Here is a 19,170-nt window from a genome sequence, read left to right on the forward strand (position 1 = left end):
TCTTGCAAGATTGCCAGTATTTTTGCTTCTTACCACAGCCAATAATAAGCCTTTCTCATGGTATTTCAGGACTGCCGGCGCTAGTTCCAGCCAGGGCCCAGAAATGAAAAGATGCATGAAAAGGAGAAAACAAACAAGGTTTAGCCCAACATACCAGGAATGTAAAGAAAGGTTCAGTCCTAGAAATGGGTGAGGGGTCAAGTGGAGGAGGGTCGTCTTGTTTTTGTAACTGGTTTGCCCATTCCTGTATACGAATTTCCAAAATCGTGAGGTGGTCTGTTCCCCACCTCTCCCATAAATGATACGTTTTTGCCAGATGAAAAATAAATTAATTCCAATGAGGCTGGGGAGGAAGAAGGGAAATACAACTGCACATGTGATTTTTAAAAGGAAATGATTTTCTATTATTATTATGATTAATTCCTCTCTGTATGTCAGACCATCTCAGTTCTTGCTTTTGGAATTCTCTCCCTTGTGGTTAGTCAAAGACTAATTTCAGGGTGTGGTATAAGACTCTTGGCATGTTTAGTTACTAGCTTTTGACATGATAAATAGAATTGTTAACAGTATAAGTTATTTTCTATAAGGGTAATAAAAGATTACTTAGATTGTAAACTCTTGGGGGCAGGGACCATTTTTTTGTCTGTACAGACATGATGGGCAGGGCTGTCTAGTGCGGGGAGAAAGGGGTCAGTTTGCTCCAAACTCCTGTTTGAGAGGGCCCTCAAAATGAAGGAGGGGGGCAAATTTTAGTGATTGGTATTGTGACCTGGCACATGGAGTCAAAATGCCACTCAGTTTTCGGCATACACCCTGCTTCACCAGGCCCAGATCCCACTGTTGCTGTCACTGGCATTGTTGTGGTGAACCCAAGGCAACCCACTTGGCCAAGAGCCTGTAGGTAAAAGAGGAGTCGGGGATCAGGGAGAAGTAGGTCTGGGAACAGTTCCCCCAATCCCCACACTGACAGCAGAACCCCACAGGCTGGGGCCCTCTCCTACTACCCATCCCTTCCCCTTTTCTTAAATTCTTTTATCTCCTAAGTAATTTTTTTGGAAGGGTCGAGGGGAGGGGGTCTAAGTGTCAGCTTTTGCCTCAGACCTCCCAAAACTTCTGTGCAGCCCTGAAACTGGGGTTCTGGCCTCTGTGTGCTACCAGGCTACAAGTGCTAGTAAGGGAACACAGCAGGTAGGAGGCAGAATAGGTTATGATTTGCGGAAAATTCATTAATAATTCAACAAACATTATTTGTTTTTACCCAATTAACCCTATGTTGTCCATTTTATCATAAACAGTTTGGTTGCTCCTCTGATCCAGGCTGTAAATTGCTCCACTTCTCTCAAATCGCTTTGTCAGCGGGATTTGCTGCTGTTTGGGAATAAGCTGTGGGATGCGGGGGTGTGTTATTGGGCTAGCGATTTTTTACCAGTGCGTGGCAGGGTGGGTCGTCAGTGCTCCAGTGACAGTGCTTGGGTTTTTTTTTTTTTTTTTTTTTTTTTTTTACACCCAGGAAAGCTTATGCCCAAATCACTCTGTTAGTCTTTAAGGTGCCGCCGGACTCCTGGTTTTTGTGGCTACAGCCTGACACGGCCGCCCTGCTGCTACAGTAGTTTTTACTGCAGGAAAGGGACTTTCCAAACCCCTCAGCTAGGGAGAGAGAGTAGAAGGCTCATGGGTGCAGCCATCCATCGCTGACCCTCCCCTCGGGCAGCGGCAGCAGCAGCACCGCCGCCAGGGAGCGGGGCGGCGGGGACCCCCGGCCGAGCGGGGGGCTTGGCGGCAGCCCTCTCCCGGGCCAGAAGCTCCGCGCTGGCGGCTGACAGGGTGGACGCCTGGTCCCGCTTTGCTAAAGCGTCGGCGCTCGGGCTGTGCAATCACTAGTGGGAGCTGGAGAGGGCAAGCGGGGGAGAAAAAAAAAAAAAAAAAGAAAAGAAACAGGAACCCGGCAGCGCCTGAGAGAACCTGGCGGGGAGAAACGCCGCCGCCGCCAACCAGCGGCTGACCCAACTTTGTGGCGCGGAGGCGCAGCAGCGGCCGTGAGCGGCGTCTGCTCTCGGGCCCGCGGACCCAGCGGCAGAGGCGGGGGGCGGCCTGGCAGCCGGTAAGGGAGCCCCGCGCTGGTGGTGCCGCCGCCGCGGGGGCAGCGCTGCCCTGGCTCCCCGCGGGGCGCGTTCTGGGGCCGGCGGGGGGGCAAATGCAAAAGCCGCCCCCTGCGCTCGGGAGGTGGCAAGCCACAGGCGGGGGAAGGCGCCGGCCGCTTGCTCCCGAGCCGGCGGGGGGGGGTTGCGCGCGGTACCTGTGCCCTGACCAGCGCCCCGAGGCGAAGCGGCGCTGGGATGCTGCAGCCGGGACCGTGGCGGAGGCGGAGGCGCCCTGCCGCTCGCGCAAGGCAGCGGCGGCTCCTGGCGGTCGGGGCTGGGGCTGGGGCTGGGGGGAGGCAGCGAGCGAGTGAGCGGCTGCAGCAGCGGGACCAGGTGACTGAGACGGGGGGGGGGCATGTGAAGAGCCCCCCCCCCCCGCCCTTGTGATTGCCTGTGTCCGGGCTTTTCAATGGAGGAGGGGGGGGCGTGTTTCCGACTCTGAACTAAGTTTTCCAGCCTAAGTGCTTCATCCTAGGCTCCTGCTGGCACCCCAGGGAGAAGCGCCCTGCTTCTCCCAGGTGCTGCTGGGCCGCCCCACTTTCGTTGCCCGGCGAGCTGACGGTGCTCGCCAGCGCTGCAAACCAGGCCACTGCTAGCGTGGGCCCCCCGCATACGGATTTAGGAGCCCACGTGTAGGTACCCAGGGTTGCGAAACGTTGGCGGTTTGGGAGGTGTTTAAGTAGCTGCTAAGTGTGGCTTGCATGTGGAAATGTTGCGGGCAAAAGTGTAAAGGGGGTTCGGTTGATATCTCCGTGCTCCTGAGATCAAATCAGCTCCTAGGTTATTATTTGGTACTTGGCATCCTCTGCCAAGGGGCTGAGTTGGCAAGGGGCGCAGATAGGTTGTTATGCCGCTCCCCCCCCCCCCCCGCCACTCTAATCTTTTTATCATATCACTATTAAGTTGATTGTATTGATAGCTTCATGATTGCACTTTAACCATGCCACAGAATGGACCTTAAAGACTGCGGAAATTAACTGCACCTGTGCGTCTTATTCCAGCCCGCCCCCTACCTGTTTTGATCAGAAGAACTTGGTACCGTGTTTTCAATTAGTACAGGAGCACAGGTTTCAGAGTAGCAGCCGTGTTAGTCTGTATTCGCAAAAAGTAAAGGAGGACTTGTGGCACCTTAGAGACTAACAAATTTATTAGAGCATAAGCTTTCGTGAGCTACAGCTCACTTCATCGGATGCATTTCGATGAAGTGAGCTGTAGCTCACGAAAGCTTATGCTCTAATAAATTTGTTAGTCTCTAAGGTGCCACAAGTCCTCCTTTTCTTTTTACAGGAGCATAGTCTGTGTTTTCCAGCCTGCCTTGAGCTGCCTATCTAACTAAATCAGACCAGTGCTAATGATTTTTGGCAGCTCCTAGGGATTTCGCAGGGAGAGCTTCCCCTTTAACACCATGAGCTGAACTACTCTTGGTGGGACATTATTATTAAGGTGGAGAATGAATGACTCACTGTGCACTCAAAGGTGCCTGTGAAGGAAGACAGAGAGAAAAGTCTTTCAACTATCCAAAAACACCTAAAAATAAACATACTACAATTGCAAAAACATATGTAATGTTAGCAAAGAAGAATCGGCTGAAGAGAGGTAATTGGACTCAACAATGCAAAGGTGGCTGTTAAAGGACAGGATATTGGCTAAAAAAAAAGCTGAAGTTAATTTAGGCAATTTATATGGAAATACCACTGAAATCTTAAATCAGCAGCTGGATATTAATGAGATTCCTACATCTATACTCACCAAATATATATCCAATTTCCTAATTTTGCAACTACATTGGTGAAATTTTTAATCCTCTTCATTGGTTGGAAAAAGCGGTGGAAGTCTCATCTAGTGACCTTTGAGTAACCATAAGCCAAAGTATAGGTGTAAAGACTCCTTTAACATTTTTAGTGGTCATATAACTGTGTTCTAACTATAAAAAGAATATTCAAAGATTTGCTATTGTACATGATAGAGTTCTTCTAATCCCTTTAGAAACATTTGCTGTAGAGATGTTTGTTGAGAATATGGCGTTTTGGCTTCAAGTGCTTTAATGTCATTTGGTAAGTCATTGTAAAATCATGCAAAACAATTGCCTTCTATTCTGTAAGTTTGCCATTATTGTAGTGACATTGTGCATGTAAAGCATATTTAAAATTACACAATACGTTTACTTTATCATGATTTCAAACATTTTATAATCATGCAAGTACGGCTCTTTTTTTTTTAACTTTTAAATTTAACTTAGCGCAAGAAAATTTGACAGCATGTTGTTTGTCTGATTTCAGAGGCTGTTTAGTAAGCCACTGGATCCTTTCCTTTTGGTCACATGTTACAGTTTGATATGATCTCATTACTCTTGTGTCAAAAGCTGTTGGTGCATTTTTAATGACACTGAAATGTGCTTTTAAATCAAAATGTCTGTCAAGATAAAACTTGTTTTATTGTGGAAGATAATGGAGAATGCTGTGAATTTATGGAAAAAAAGTAATTCTTTCTCTCTCACACTCTCAAGAATGCTTCCCTCGTTGTTTATAAATAAGTTTTGCTCCACATAAAATACTGACTTATAGTGCTCAATTTTCTGAAGTTCTGTTTTGAAAACAGCACTTACCCAACTCATTGCTAGCTGACTGAAGGGCCCGATGAGAGGATTTCAATTGCTACAGGGAAAAAGTAAACAGTTAAAACTGTATATTCAGAACAAATACATACCTGCTATACCCAGCATTATTTTCTGACAAATAATCATATTGAACAACTTTATATATATATATATACGTTGTTCAATATGATTATTTGTCAGAAAATAATGCTGGGTATTCACACACACACACACACACACATATATATATATTCAAAATATTGAATATATGTATATTCAAAAATTAAAATGACTCTAAACTAGAGATGGCTTGTGGAAAAGTCCAAAGAATGCACAGAGGTGTTATACTTTCAAATTTGACTTATTGCTGATTACATTATTGCTAATAAAAGGCAAAATTCACGCCATGCAGAGGGCCAGCAAGAGGTCTCTGCAGCACTTGTGTTCTACTTCAATCCTGGTGCATAGTCCCTCTGCACAGGAGTGAGTTTCATCCAGAGCGCTTTTTTTTTTTTAAATCGTTAGAATGCAGTATATTCAGTGTTAGATTACGCAGTGTAGTTAAGTTATATGGGTCACCATATTTAAATGTTGTTATTAAAAAGACCTTGCAATTATTTTAAAAGAAGGAATACAGAATAATAAATTGTGGGGCTTGACCTTCTTCCCATGTCTTTGTAACTCCATTGACTTCAGGTGAGCTACTCCTGATTCTCACCTATGGGAGAGGAGAATCAGGGTTTCCAAGTCTGATTTTTGTAGGTACTTCTGCCAAATGCAGATCCCCACTAAGACGATTGCTTTGTGTGGAACAGCTATGAACTGTGGCTCCATCCTGTAGTGTGTTGAGGCTGTCGCTCGGAGCCAGCAAAGCACTGAACAACATGCTGAACTTCAAGCGTGTGAGTCATTCAGTTGGAGTTAGTGGGTTAAAGTTCAGCATGTGCTTAAGTCCTTTGCTGGGTGAAGGCCAGAATGCTCATTATTTTTCCTGATTGAGTCCTCGGGTCTTGAAATTTTGTTGCAAGAGAAATGTTACTTGGTGGTAACATTAAGTGACAGATTCACCAAGAAGAGTTCACAAAGCCAGAGCTTTCTAGCCTGTTTGTTTTTGGATTTGTTTTCCATGCATTATTTCCGAGAAAACACACAGAACAATATGTAAGTGATCACATCCCTTGGCAGGTGTGTGGAAATGGTGAGAGTTAGAAGAAAGCACTTTTTCAGGTGGGATATGTGAGTTCCTACTAATATGAAAAAAGTAATCACATTATTTCTCCCATGTTTATAATCTTTTCTATTTCTAACAGAACTAATGACTCAGTACTTCCTAAAATAGATACAATCTAAGAGATATATAAGCTCTTTGGGGCTGGGATTTTCTTTTTATTGTTTCAGAGTAGCAGCCGTGTTAGTCTGTATTCGCAAAAAGAAAAGGAGTACTTGTGGCACCTTAGAGACTAACAAATTTATTAGAGCATAAGCTTTCGTGAGCTACAGCTCACTTCATCGGATGAGTGAGCTGTAGCTCACGAAAGCTTATGCTCTAATAAATTTGTTAGTCTCTAAGGTGCCACAAGTACTCCTTTTCTTTTTATTGTGTGTCTACACAGTACCTAGTACAATGGGGATGGCATCTCTAACCACTGCTATGATACAAATAGTAATAAAAACCATTTTGCAGTACCTGATTTCAAATTTAATTAATTCTTGGATGCTTCTGAAGACCTCAGGTAAACTTCTGAAAGGTATTTTCTCTCAATAATCAGGCAGCTCTAAAGGCAGAATATTGCACTAGTCCACTTGGATAATACACTGCTATCATTATTCCACTTAAGGAGTTAGAAAATTTAGATGTATCAATATTTGCCTCTTTTTAAAGCTGAGTTAATCTATGTCCTTATTGCATGAATGTCAAGCTTAAATTTGAATGACAAAACAGAAATTTACTGGTGTAACAGTTAAATCTCTATCAATTTTGCCTCATCTCTCAGTTCTGATTTAACAATTTCCTGTTATGCATAATAATTTAGTAGTGTCTCGTGACAGACTTCTGTCATCTGATTTCTTGAGACCAACACGATTACAGTGGAGAATGTTGCTAATGAGATTTGAATCTCTGAAAGTGTGTTACCTTATTTGTGATTCCTAACTAGGAAATATACCAATTTAGGAAATAGAATCTGAGATCATTAAAGGTTTAGGCAATAAAAGCTTTTGAAGCGGCTCCTTGATTAGCTGGCCCTTATCTGAAATGGGGGGAAATGAAAGAAAGATATAGTGTATACATAATGTTACTTCCTCAGTTTAGGGGCAATGCATTTCTCTTCATAGTCAGGATTCAAATACCTGAGGCTAAACACAGGGCCTAATCCTGCAGAGATTTACACAGGTTAGTAACTTTGTACCTATGAGTAGTTTCCTTGAGCTCAGAGAAACTACTCAACTGAGGAAGGTTACATGACTAAGCATTCACAGGATTTGGGCTATATTTTGTACCTGGCAGCAAATGTAAAAAAGCTTGTTTTACCACATGTCCAGGAACATTCCTCCACCTGCAGCTTTGTGCATCTGCCATGGAGTTATCTTTGGTCACAATATGAACTGCTGATAGAAATGAGTGATTCTGATCTAAATGGTAACGCTTCTTAAAACTAGATCCAAAACACATGGAGTGATCATATAGTAGCTCCTTTTTTGTATAGATAAACTACTGTTGTTGCATTGTCTGACATAATATAAATATTTGGCCTTAATAGGCAAAACTCTGAAGGAGGTGACTGGAAAACTCTTCATACAGCTATCAGTTCTAGTCCATTCATATGAAAACTGGTTTCTATCCTGGTACAAGTTCCAAAGCATGCTTAGCCCTGATAAGAAGCACCTAGTCTTCATTCAAGAATCTCTATCCCAGTGTGGCTTAAAGAGGAGAAATATAACAAAAGATACAGGGTAAGAGTTTGAAAGGCACAAAGGGGAGTTTGGTGCCCAATTCCCAGTGAGCTTTCAAATCTCCCTTATAAATAATACAGCACTTTATATCTAAATATATCTTTATATCTATCATCCCAATTTTTCTGATGCATGTGAGAGGAAAGAAACTTGCATACTGTAGCTAATGTAAGGTGGGCTCTAGGTTTTTTAATAAGAAAACACTGTTCAAGTAACCAAAATATTTTTGAAAATATAATAAAACCTTGGTGTATGTTTATACACCTGTTCTTTCATGTGTTCAAATGCTGAGCTGCATTTCCACTATCTAAAACTTTAGCATTTAATGTAGCTGTCAAGAAATAGTGGCTTCATGTGGGATTGTTAATTATTCCTTATGATCTGCTCAAGCCACTTTTAATTTTTGTGTATGTGATCTTTTCTTTTCTGTAAGTGGTTCTAGTATGTAGACTTTTATATTGTGCTGCATGTTCTTCTACCACACTGAATTAATCTCATTGATGCTTTTAGCTTGGACTCCAATATTTTCTTCCACTCGTCCAACAATTTATTCCCCCTTTGTAAGTAAGTAATAACTGTGTCTTTTGATTCTGCTTTTAGCTCCAAAAATGTGCAAGTGTTTGTATACCCGTTATTAATTTTTCAGTGCATTTGAACCTCCCAAAAATGAATACGTAAATAGTCAGATTCAATAGTCAGATTCAAGATTGTACTGGTTCCTAAAGAGAAACAACAAATAGAATAATATCTTTGCTATTTAGCATGCTGATTTTTAGCTCTTCAGACAATGCAGTACTGGATGCAGACATGTACTCCACCCCTGCCACTTTTCCCCTGCTTTCCCTTTCTCTTCAGTGTTCCTGACTCCCTTCACTTTTCTTTCTATCTCACTTATCCTCTTCTAACTAAACACCCAATGACATTTGCTAAAATCATATTCCCTTTTCTTGTGGGTTCTCCTTTGCCCACCCTTTTTCTATTTGATTGTAAGCTCTTTGGAGTAGGAAGTGTCTATTACTCTGTGTTTGTCCAGCACGTAGCACAATGGCACCCCATTCTTAGCCAGCCCTTGGGCACTACCATAATAAACGTGATAATTAATAATAAGTACAGAGAGATCATCCTGTATCCTGTCTGCATTTCCTCTGCAAGTAAAACTGTAGGTTTTGCTTCTCTAGCAAAGGCTTTAATTCTTACCAGTTGCTTCTGTGCTGGTGATGAACGCAGGGTTCATCTGACCTCTCTGTTTCTGATCTCTTTTTGTTGGGCATTATCGGACACAATGTATCTCCTGTCACCCACTGGGCTGTGTGGAGAACTTAAACCATTTCATTCAGCAGAATATCTGAATCCCTTTGCAAAGGAATTATTGATTATCCTTTTTTGTAAGGAAAGGGATAAGGAGGTTGTCAGATTATGGAGCATCATACACACCTAAATTTGGGGTAACATTACCACCTTGCAGATGTCTGTCGTGGGTGTTAAATGCTGAGCTTTTAAATGTGTAGTTCATTATTTTAACTTTTCCAGAGCAGTTTCTCCTTGGTACTTCTCAGTATCTCGGGGGGCTCAGATGACAAGATAAACTACTCAAGATTGTTTTGTGCTTACCGTGATGTTATTACATCTCTTGATGAATAGTGTCAGGTGGCACAATTCTGATCTTATGTCCACAGTGTAAATTGAATTGTAACTCAATTGAAATTAAATGGAGATACACCCCCAGTTTAAAAATTGAGATCAGAATCAGGCCCACAGGAAATCCCAACAGGATTGTTTCCTGGGAACTTTTGCTTAGTCTAAACCTTTTTGTTTTGTTTTAAATGAAGATTTTCACAATTGAGATCATGAAGATGGCCTTCTCCCTTGTTGAGTTTACACCTTGTTATTCTGAAACAGTAATGCAAAGAGAAGTGGAATTCTGTATTCAGTTTACTTGGGATTTTTTACCCAAGTTATGAATTATGAAACAGCTGGAAAGGTTCAAATCCTGTTCTCCTTTCTCACATGAATAGTCCCACTCAAGTCAATGACACTTCTCCCATGAGTAAAATGAGAAGGAAATTGTGGCTATAGTGACAACTTGAGGTTCCATATTATTCTTTCTCTAAGACTCCAGATCAAATTTGTTGAGTTTAAAAGTCAAAAGTCTGACAATCAAGAAGTTTTCTTTGCCACTTACATCAGCACTGCTGAAAATATTTATACAGCCAGACCCTACTGTAGCTGATAAATTTGTTGTTACCAAGAGCTCCATGATATTACAGTGACAAGTAATAGGTACATAGACAGCAGCAGAACACATCCAGTTAACTTCCAACAGCCATGAAATAGTTAAGTGCTAACAGTAGTGAAAACTTGTCTCTGTATTGTATGAGACAGTGACTAGCAGGAAGTCGCTATGATATGCTACATATGAATTAGATGGTATTTTATTTTTATATCTAAGTTACCAGGTTTGGTTTTGTTTAAAGTTGTATCCAAGCATCACTTGAAAATGCCAGCTCAGTTGATGATTTCCCTGTGGAATGGTGACCTTGCAGATGAAAGCTTGAATAGAAAAGGAGTACTTCTTTCCTTTTTGTCATGTCCTCATATATTGAACCAATTTATTTATAATTTTCCTTCCATATCTAGTTCTTGGAGTGCCATATTTTAATATAGGCCCTCTTTTTGAAGCAATAACAAATAAAAGGAAAATCATGGTTCTCTTTGATAATCTTCATTTTTGTTTTGATTCATTTTTTCAGTCCTATGCATGAGTTCTATACAGTTAGTATTGGACATTTCGTATTTTTGCATCAACCTAGTATCATACAGAGAAAATCATTGTAATAGGTGCCGTTTATGGAAAAAAGTATAAATAAAACTTAGGTACATTCTCTCTCATGTGTCAAAACAAAATGCACAGTAAGGCAGCTTCTTTAATAATAAATTAACTCTTGTATGGCTTTACAAATTCATAACTCCTTATATGAATTGAACTTTGAACTTCATTGCCCTTAAAGTTATTATTTTAATAAAAATTTAAAATCAGCACAATGTTTTGCTTAAGTAGAAATACAGTATATGGGGACCTGTCAGTGATTAAATAATAATGTAAATTTGCACAACATAAAACCAGAGTCTGTGTATTTCAATGAATAAGGTGTTTGGCTCATATTTCAAAGATATTGAGTTAAATCCTTATAAATATTAAAATAAATTTTAATTTTTTCTATGAACTGGATTATAAATTCATGTATTCTTGCCACTTTTATTAAAAAAAACTACAACATTTTGTAGGTGACATAGAATATTTCAAATGGAAAAGCCAAGTCAAAAACGGTGAGCCTAATAATGTATGTTTGTAAAAGCAGCCACATTAGAAGAAAAGAGCCCTTTTAAAAGCTCTTTTATTCCTTGAAGCTACCAGCACTTTTGCATATGCACAGCTTCATGTATGTATATATTTGCAGGATTAGGGCTTTAATTAGGATTAATTTAATTTCCCCCTTTCCAGATTAAGAGACTCCAGATCAATTAAAGATCACAAGGAGAGAGGACTAATTGGTTCCAACTGTTGTGATTTGTAAATAGCTGTTTTGATGGATATCCCATTTTCAATATGCCAGTTGCTTTCTTTGTCTGCTTTACCTTGTATTACTCTTGCACAAATATGGCAGAGGATTGGGCCCAAATTGTTCAAATGCTGCAGATGGAAATGTTTGAAAAACTATATAAAAGAGATTATCAGTGGTCAAGAGGGTTGTTAATCACTTGATGGACAGCAATTTGATCAATGGAATAGGCAGATTGTACTGCTAAAAATTGCTGCTGATGAATATATATATATATATATATATATATTAGTAGAGTAATTTTGTTTCAATTGTAGAGGATTTTGCAGAATAAAAGTATCCATTTAAATGTTTTGCTTTATGTGGCAGTTCTTAAGTTTAACTATAAAGCATTTCTTTTCTTGTAAAGATTTAAGACCCCAGCTTACAAACAGAATATGGGCTAAGTTGTGCTTCCCTTTACCCACGTTAGAAGCCCAGTTCTATAGTTAGTATGAGAAAGGTAGACAAGATTTGGCCTGGTGGTATTTACATAACTTTTAAGCGCACAAATAAAATGATTTGTAATCAGATATTTAAAAATCAGTTCTTCCTTTATATGCCTGTAAAGTTTTGCATTCAAGACTCCTCTTTTCCCCACCAAGAGAGGATCTCTCCCTCACGCACAGGCATGCGCATCCACCTTTTCCAGACAGAGAGTATAAACATACTCTGTTTTGTTACATAACTGCATTCAAAAATAAAACCATGTAAAACAGTAGTACCTACAAGTCCACTTAGTCCTACTTCTTGTTCAGCCAATCGCTAAGACAAACAAGTTTGTTTATATTTATGGAAGATAATGCTGCCCACTTCTTATTTACAATGTCACCTGAAAGTGAGAACAGGCGTTTGTATGGCACTTTTGTAGCCGGTATTGCAAGGTATTTATGTGCTAGATATGCTAAAGATTCATATGCCCCTTCATGCATTGGCCACTATTTCAGAGGACATGCTTTTATGCTGATAATGCGCGTTTAAAAAAAAGTGTTAATTAAATTTCTGACTGAACTCCTTGGGGGAGAATTGTATGTCTCCTGCTCTGTTTTACCTGCCTTCTGCCATATATTTCATGTTATAGCAATCTCGGATGATGACCTAGCACATGTTTGTTTTAAGAACACTTTCACTGCAAATTTGACAAAACGCAAAGAAGGTATCAATGTGAGATTTCTAAAGATAGCTATAGCACTCAACCCAAGGTTTAAGAATCTTACGTGCCTTCCAAATTCTGAGAGGGACAAGGTGTGGAACATGCTTTCAGAAGTCTTAAAAGAACAACACTCTGATGCAGAAACTAAAAAACTGAACCACCAAAAAAGAAAACCAACCTTCTGCTGGTGGCATATGACTCAGATGATGAAAGTGAACATGCATTGGTCTGCACTGCTTTGGATTGTTATTGAGCAGAACCCATCATCAGCATGGACGCATGTCTTCTGGAATGGTGGTTGAAGCATGAAGGGACATGTGAATCTTTAACGCATCTGTCAGGTAAATATCTTTTGATGTCGGCTACAACAGTGCCATGTGAACGCCTGTTCTCACTTTCAGGTGATGTAAACAAGAAGTGGGCAGCATTATCTCCTGCAAATGTAAATAAACTTGTTTTTCTTAGCAATTGGCTGAACAAGAAGTAGGACAGAGTGGCTTGTAGGCTCTACAGTTTTACATTGCAATCAAAAGCAAATCAGGGTTTTTTTGTACATAATTCTACATTTGTAAGATCAACTTTTATGGTAAAGAGATTGCATTATAGTGCTTGTATAAGGTGAATTAAAAATACTATTTCTTTTGTTTTTACAGCGCAAATATTTGTAATAAAAATAAATATAAAGTGAGCACTGTACACTTTGTATACTGTGTTGTAACTGAAATCAATATATTTGAAAATGTAGAAAACATCCAAAAATATTTAAATAAATGATATTCTGTTATTAACAGCGTGATTATTTTTTTTAATTGCTTGACAGCCCCACTATTTATATTTTACAGCAGTAGCAGAGGGTCTTATCGAAACAGTAGGCAAAGCAGCATGCAGATCCATGTTATGTATTAGAAGAAAATCACTGAGAAAATGAATACATTTTAACTTATCTGCTAATGACTTTTCTCCGAGTCCTCCCACACTCTGACCCTTGAGATTTGTCGTTTTCCCACTGCTTCCTCTACAAGTAAGCAGGAGACAGAAAATTCCTGAACTGTTGTTTGAACGCCATCATTAATTTCCAGTTTGTTTTCTTCTGTCTTCAGCAAGATGAAGGTTATATTAAAAAAAAAAAGTAATACTTACAAATAATAAAAGATAAGGCGATCAAAGCAAACTAATTTGATTACTTTAAAAGAATTTTTAGAGAATAATACAGACTCATGTTAGCAATGGGAAGTGTGCAGTTATTAGTCTGCCAAAGTAATTGTCACCATCGATAACAAGTTGCTGACGTAAAAAAGGATCTACAGAAATCAACAGTTTGACCGTCTATGTTGGAAGAGAATGAAGGTCTTAAATATTTTATTAAATTTTGCTCAATACTGTTAGGAAAGAATAGTCGTTCTCTTCTTAAAGGCAAACTAGGGTATTGTCAGGGCTATCGGATTTGGGGTGAAATTCACTGAGCAGTAGAGCACCAGCACTTAAGTGTTGCCATGTGGTATAAAATATAGTATTTTTCTTAAGGTCCCCTGGGAGGTCTGTGAGTATGTGAGAATCAGAACTTCTGTTGGAGGAAAAAAAAATTGTCGTGGAGAAAAGCTTGAAAAGGTTATCTGTGCATGCCTTAAAGGCTTGGAAACCTGAAGGCAAATAAAAAGAACCCCATGTATATTACTATTATTTAAATCTCAGGCAATTTAAACCAACCTCATGATTTTTTGAGGCCTGATTCATGATTATTGAACATTTGAGGTTGGCAGTACGGTTTGTTACTTATTTTGATAATTTAAATCATGCACAGTCATTTTGCTGACCCTCTGCAGAGGGGGTGGGATTTCATCCTTTGTGCCCATCTGAAATTGTCTAATACACCCTGACAGTTCATGCAGCATGACTTGGAATGGTATGCAAAAAAGGAGACTTTTCATAAGCATCTGTCTAATCTACTGTTTTCATGGTGCCCTTGTGCTTTCAGATATGGTGCATCTATTTGAAATATTTACGCCAATCTCATTTTTGCTCCTAGTAGCATTGAAACATGTTTATACAACCCTTTTTGGTTTTGCCATTTCCATTCCTCTTATTGCAAATTAAATTAATATAGACAGCTCTGTAGAACTGCAGGCCTTGACTCTGCAATTGGATCTGTTCCTCTGGGGTCTTATCACCCACACCAATCCCTGTTGAAGTCAGTGAAGTCAGTCATGGGTTTGCCAGTGCAGACCTGATTGTAAGATTGGGGCCTTTTTTATAGTTTTCTCAAGCCAAACTCCAAAACTGTACAGAGCTAAGAACAAGAGAACAGATTGTATATAATATGATTGACAGAAGACATTGGTGTTAAGGATATTTTATAATTTTTGAACATATTAAAGGATTTAAAAACATTTAGACATAACACTAATTATTGCGGAAGAATTAAGTCAAGGTACATTGTAAGTTCTTTGGGGCATGGATCATTTTTTTGTTCTGTGTTTGTACAATGACTGGTCTATTACTGGGGTTCATAGTATAGTACTATAATTAATTAATTTAATTAATAATGAGATATGAGGTGAGATGTAAAAAGTCAAATGGATAGAAGGATGAAAAAAAGCTCTTCCCTCAGCAGCTCTAGTATTCTGGGGAAAGCCTTTGTATTGACAGTGGCTGGAGACTGGCTCAGTGAGATAAGGTAGGGAAGATCCAAGAAGAATTTACGAACAAAGGCCCGGTCTTACCAAGCCATACACGTGTTTGACTTTATTACCATGAAGTGTCTCAATGAAATAACGAAATTACTTGTGGTAGTAGATACAAGCATGTTCGTGAATAGTTTAATTGATTTCAATGAGGCTACTCTTGGTTGTGTAACGTTAGCGCCCTTTTGGCCAAGATGGAGTCTGCTCTGGAGGCAGCTCTGGCCAAGAGACGGCACGCGCAGGAATGCAGCAGGAAAAATTCCCCTCCACCCCAGGGGCACCTGTTCCAAACCCTCCAGAGTGAACACAAACACCCACAGGAAAAGTACAATGGATATAACAAAGGGAGATATTTATTTACAGAGGGATGAGAGGAGAAAAATAACAAGGGGAAGTATAGGGGGAGCCGTAGAATGGGGTTGCATCCAAACCAAGGCCCCACAGGCCCAGTGGCAGCACAGTCTGAAAGGGCAGACACCGAGCAATGTGTCTGCACACAGAGTTCAGGAGTCCTGAGCAGAGTTCCAGTTCAGTGCTGAGTCTTGGGTGCTCCTGGTCGTCTTCAGTGCCAGTGAACTTTCCCCAACAGACCCCTCCGGTGTCCTCTTCTGCTGCTTTCTGCACAGCCACGCAGAGCAACAACCTCCACACTTAACTAGCAGCCTCCTTCCTTATTCCCAATGCAGAGTCACAAGCCCCGGTACTCACAGTCCCTTCCAGTTTTGGGCAGCAGTGATACTGGGTCCAGCTCTGGCCTGTCCTTCTCGGGCGATTCCTCCCTGGCACAGTGCTCCTCCTGACTCCTGTCCTGGGGTGTCCCCGATCGGCCACCCTGTCCTTCCCAGGTTTCAGGCAGGTTCTCTCTCCTTCACTTTTTTGTCCAGGGCTTCCCAGCTGCAGCCCTTCTCTCCCCGGGCTCCAGAGCCACACCCCCAAGTTTCCCTCCTTTCTTTCACTGCTCCCGCTCCCCACTAGGAAAAAGATTTAAAGGGGCCAAGCTCTCTAAACCCCAAGGGGTTACACTCTTCCCCCCACAAAAGAAATAATCCTTGATGTCCCCGTTAAGGTGAGCAACTCTACACTATGGATCCCCAGCAGGAGACCCAGGGCCCCCATTTGTCAGGAGCATTTCCTCACAGGACCCCGAGGAGTGGAACAGGTTTCCCATGAGGCAATTTGCTCCTCGTGGCACCCCAGAGATCTGTAGGTCACTGGGTTCTCCTAAATGCTCATACGTCAGCACACACCTAGGCTTTCCTTTCCTAGAGGAACGCCTAGGCTGGCTGTCAGGTATTGGCTCAGGTGACACCACTGAACATGGAGGCAAGATAATGGGTCCTTGAGGCACGAATTCAAGGGCATCTGGGTTTAGAATGGCTGTTTGCGGTACAGGGTTCTCTGCCTCCACCAAACCTTCCTCATCGTGTTCTTGGGAGGAACCCACAGCATCTCACAGTAGGGCCCCGGAAGTGCTCAGTGTGGGTTCTTCCCCTTCATCATCTCTTTGTGCGACAACCAGAGGCTGCATTAGGGCTGGGGCATTCCAAACTGGATGAAGCGCCACAAGGCTGAGAACGCAAAGATATCGATCTGTCCTGACTTTGTTTTATCGAACATGTCTATCATCATAAGACAGGTCTCATCATTAAATGCAGACCAGTTGGAGTTGACCAGGGCCTGCTTGAGTTCTTTGATGGAGATGTAGCCACTGCGATCGGCATCCACTGTCTGGAACCAAGAAAAGGGCTCCAGGTCCACGTTACCAGCAGGAGCCCTGGCTCCATAGGGTCCTGGCTGAGGGGCACCATAGGGATTGGTAGATGGCTGCCCATAAGGCCCTCCTGCATAAGGTCCCCCAGGTGCTCCAGATGGTGCTCCCCCTGGGGTGGGCTGCCCATAAGCCCCTCCGCCAGATGGTGGTCCATAGGGGCCTCCAGGTGCTGGGCCGCGATAGGAACCACCAGGAGGCAGCCTACCTTCATACTGGCCTCTGGAATAGTAACCGCCTGCGGGGCACCTGGGGCTGGCCCTGCTGATCCGGGGTAACCCTGCCCGTATGGATAGCCGGCCATGGCGCTCTAAACTCCAAGGGGTTACAGTTGCAAAATCAAACTTTTGTGTAAGGTTTTGCAGGACTGGGGCCAGAAAGGGTAGTATAGAACGGTACCTTAAATGAATCCTCGGAGTTGTCTAAAGATGAGTAGTGATGTTATTGTGCTTCTTTGTATGTGAAAGGTGATGGGTAAGTAACATTCTGCAGAGACTGAAGTGCTAGGACATGGCAGGCTTGAAGGAGTTCCACACCTTCACCTCCTTTTGCTTTGTGTTTTGTGTAAAGGATTTCATCAGTAGTGAGGCCAAGGCAGTAGCAAAGTGCAATGTTTCAGACGTGGTAAGATATGGTATATGGATGGATTTGTGGGGAAAAACCCAATACAGATAATAAGTAGGGCACACAGGAGTACTTGTTTCCGTTCCTAGCTCTGCTAGTGACTTTCTGACCTAGTATAAACGTAAAAGTTTTATGGGTATAGCTATACCATTATAACAATATTGGCAAAAGCCTCTTAGTGTATATTGACAAAAAAAAGAACTTTTGCTGGTCTAGCTTGTACTGCTTTGGTGAATAAAATATGCTAGAACAGCCAATGCTATATAATTGCATTTCCACTTTTATTGGCATAGAAATGTTGCAGAAAAATCACACCCCTAACTGATGTTGCTATGCTGCAAAAGTTTCTGGTGTAGGCCTGGCCTCTGTGTGACCTATGTAAACGTTTCCCCCCCCCCTTCTTTTTCCAGGGGATATAAGAACCCACAGCCCCCATGTACTTCAGTGAGCAATATGAGTGCTGAGAATCTCTGAAGATGAGGCAATTTAATCTCTCTTACCTCCTTTGTCTGGCTGTTACTGGGCTTAATTAAGGTGTGTGAAATAGTTTGAGCTTGTTGCATGAAAGGCACTAGAAGTCCAAAGTATTTAGTCATTTGGTAGGAGTGCAGGGAAAACATATTGTTTAGTTAGGCCAAAGAAAACTTTGGAAAGGAGATTTATCTTTCACTTCAAGGGTCCTGTCTTAATGCTTTGAAGCACCTTTTAGATAATTCAAGGAATGGCGCTTGTATTCAGTACTGGGAAAGGATATGCTTACCTGCCTTTGCAAATGGAAACAAAGCTATCGTATATACTATATAGATTTACATAATATATAGAGGGGAAAACAATACCAAGGAGACAGAATAAAATCCATGAAATTGAAAGAGGAACTTTGGGGCCATTACCCCAGCTGATGTTAGATCAGCATTGCTCCAGTGAAATCAGTGAAGCTATGCTAATTTACACTAGCTGATGATCAGAGAAAAGAAATATTTAATTGCAAGAGCACCCTATTTCTAACAAATATTTATCCAGTTATGTGTTCAGAGGGGATGTAAGGACATGAGAAGAGCTACCAGAGCCAATAAGCAGGATAATTTGTAGCATCTTTTCTATGGACGTTAGAATTTATCACACAGCGATTGAGCAATTGCTTAAATGGATTATGTAACTGCTTATTATCTGTGAGAGGCCACACCATCAAATACTATCCACAGAGGGAAAAAGTGGGTGTGATTACATGGCAAGCCCCCCAGAACAGCTCAATCTTGTCTAAGCAGCATAGTCCAATTGGTACATTTCCAAGCGTCCTCAAATTATGAGTAGCACAGTTAAAATGTGGGAGGAGCCAGATCTACAGGGTCATAGGTTTGAAGCCACCCATATCTAAAAATGAGAGGATGTTTTTTCTCTCACAAGTTAATACCATTCAAGGCACCACTAGCTCATTCATTATATGCATTCTGCAGAATGCATCGGATAGGCAAATCCTTACATCCATTAGCAAAACTGTATTGATGGTGGGAGGAATACGTTGCCGGGCAGGGACACAGATGCATGTGTGAAGTAATTAATCTGAGGATTTTGATCCATTTTCCCCTGCAGCCTTTCTGACCACACACAGTTTTCTGGTCTTGATTATTGCCCTTTCAATCAGATAACCAACCCACT

The 19,170-nt window shown here is 41.3% G+C and overlaps 2 protein-coding genes across 6 annotated transcripts in view; one reads left to right on the forward strand and one right to left on the reverse strand.

The window, feature by feature from the left end:
• Window positions 1-1,431: 1,431 nt before the first annotated feature.
• The window catches only part of BMPR1B (bone morphogenetic protein receptor type 1B), a 381,540-nt gene continuing 363,801 nt past the window's right edge, over window positions 1,432-19,170 (forward strand). For 4 of the 5 annotated variants that reach the window (XR_006280595.1, XM_043512644.1, XM_038400136.2 and 1 more), the window contains exon 1: window positions 1,432-2,101. The gene's annotated coding sequence lies outside the window, so the exon portion shown is untranslated. Of the gene's footprint in view, window positions 2,102-2,526; window positions 2,774-19,170 lie in introns of those variants that run through there. The other variant, XM_038400139.2, reaches the window with a different exon arrangement.
• LOC119854537 (peflin-like) lies at window positions 16,650-17,194 on the reverse strand. The gene is given in 2 exon segments (XM_038399138.1): window positions 16,650-17,131; window positions 17,134-17,194. Coding segments are annotated over 2 exon segments (543 nt in total).

This window comes from Dermochelys coriacea, chromosome 4, assembly GCF_009764565.3.
Source record: "Dermochelys coriacea isolate rDerCor1 chromosome 4, rDerCor1.pri.v4, whole genome shotgun sequence".
Lineage (NCBI taxonomy): Eukaryota > Metazoa > Chordata > Testudines > Dermochelyidae > Dermochelys > Dermochelys coriacea.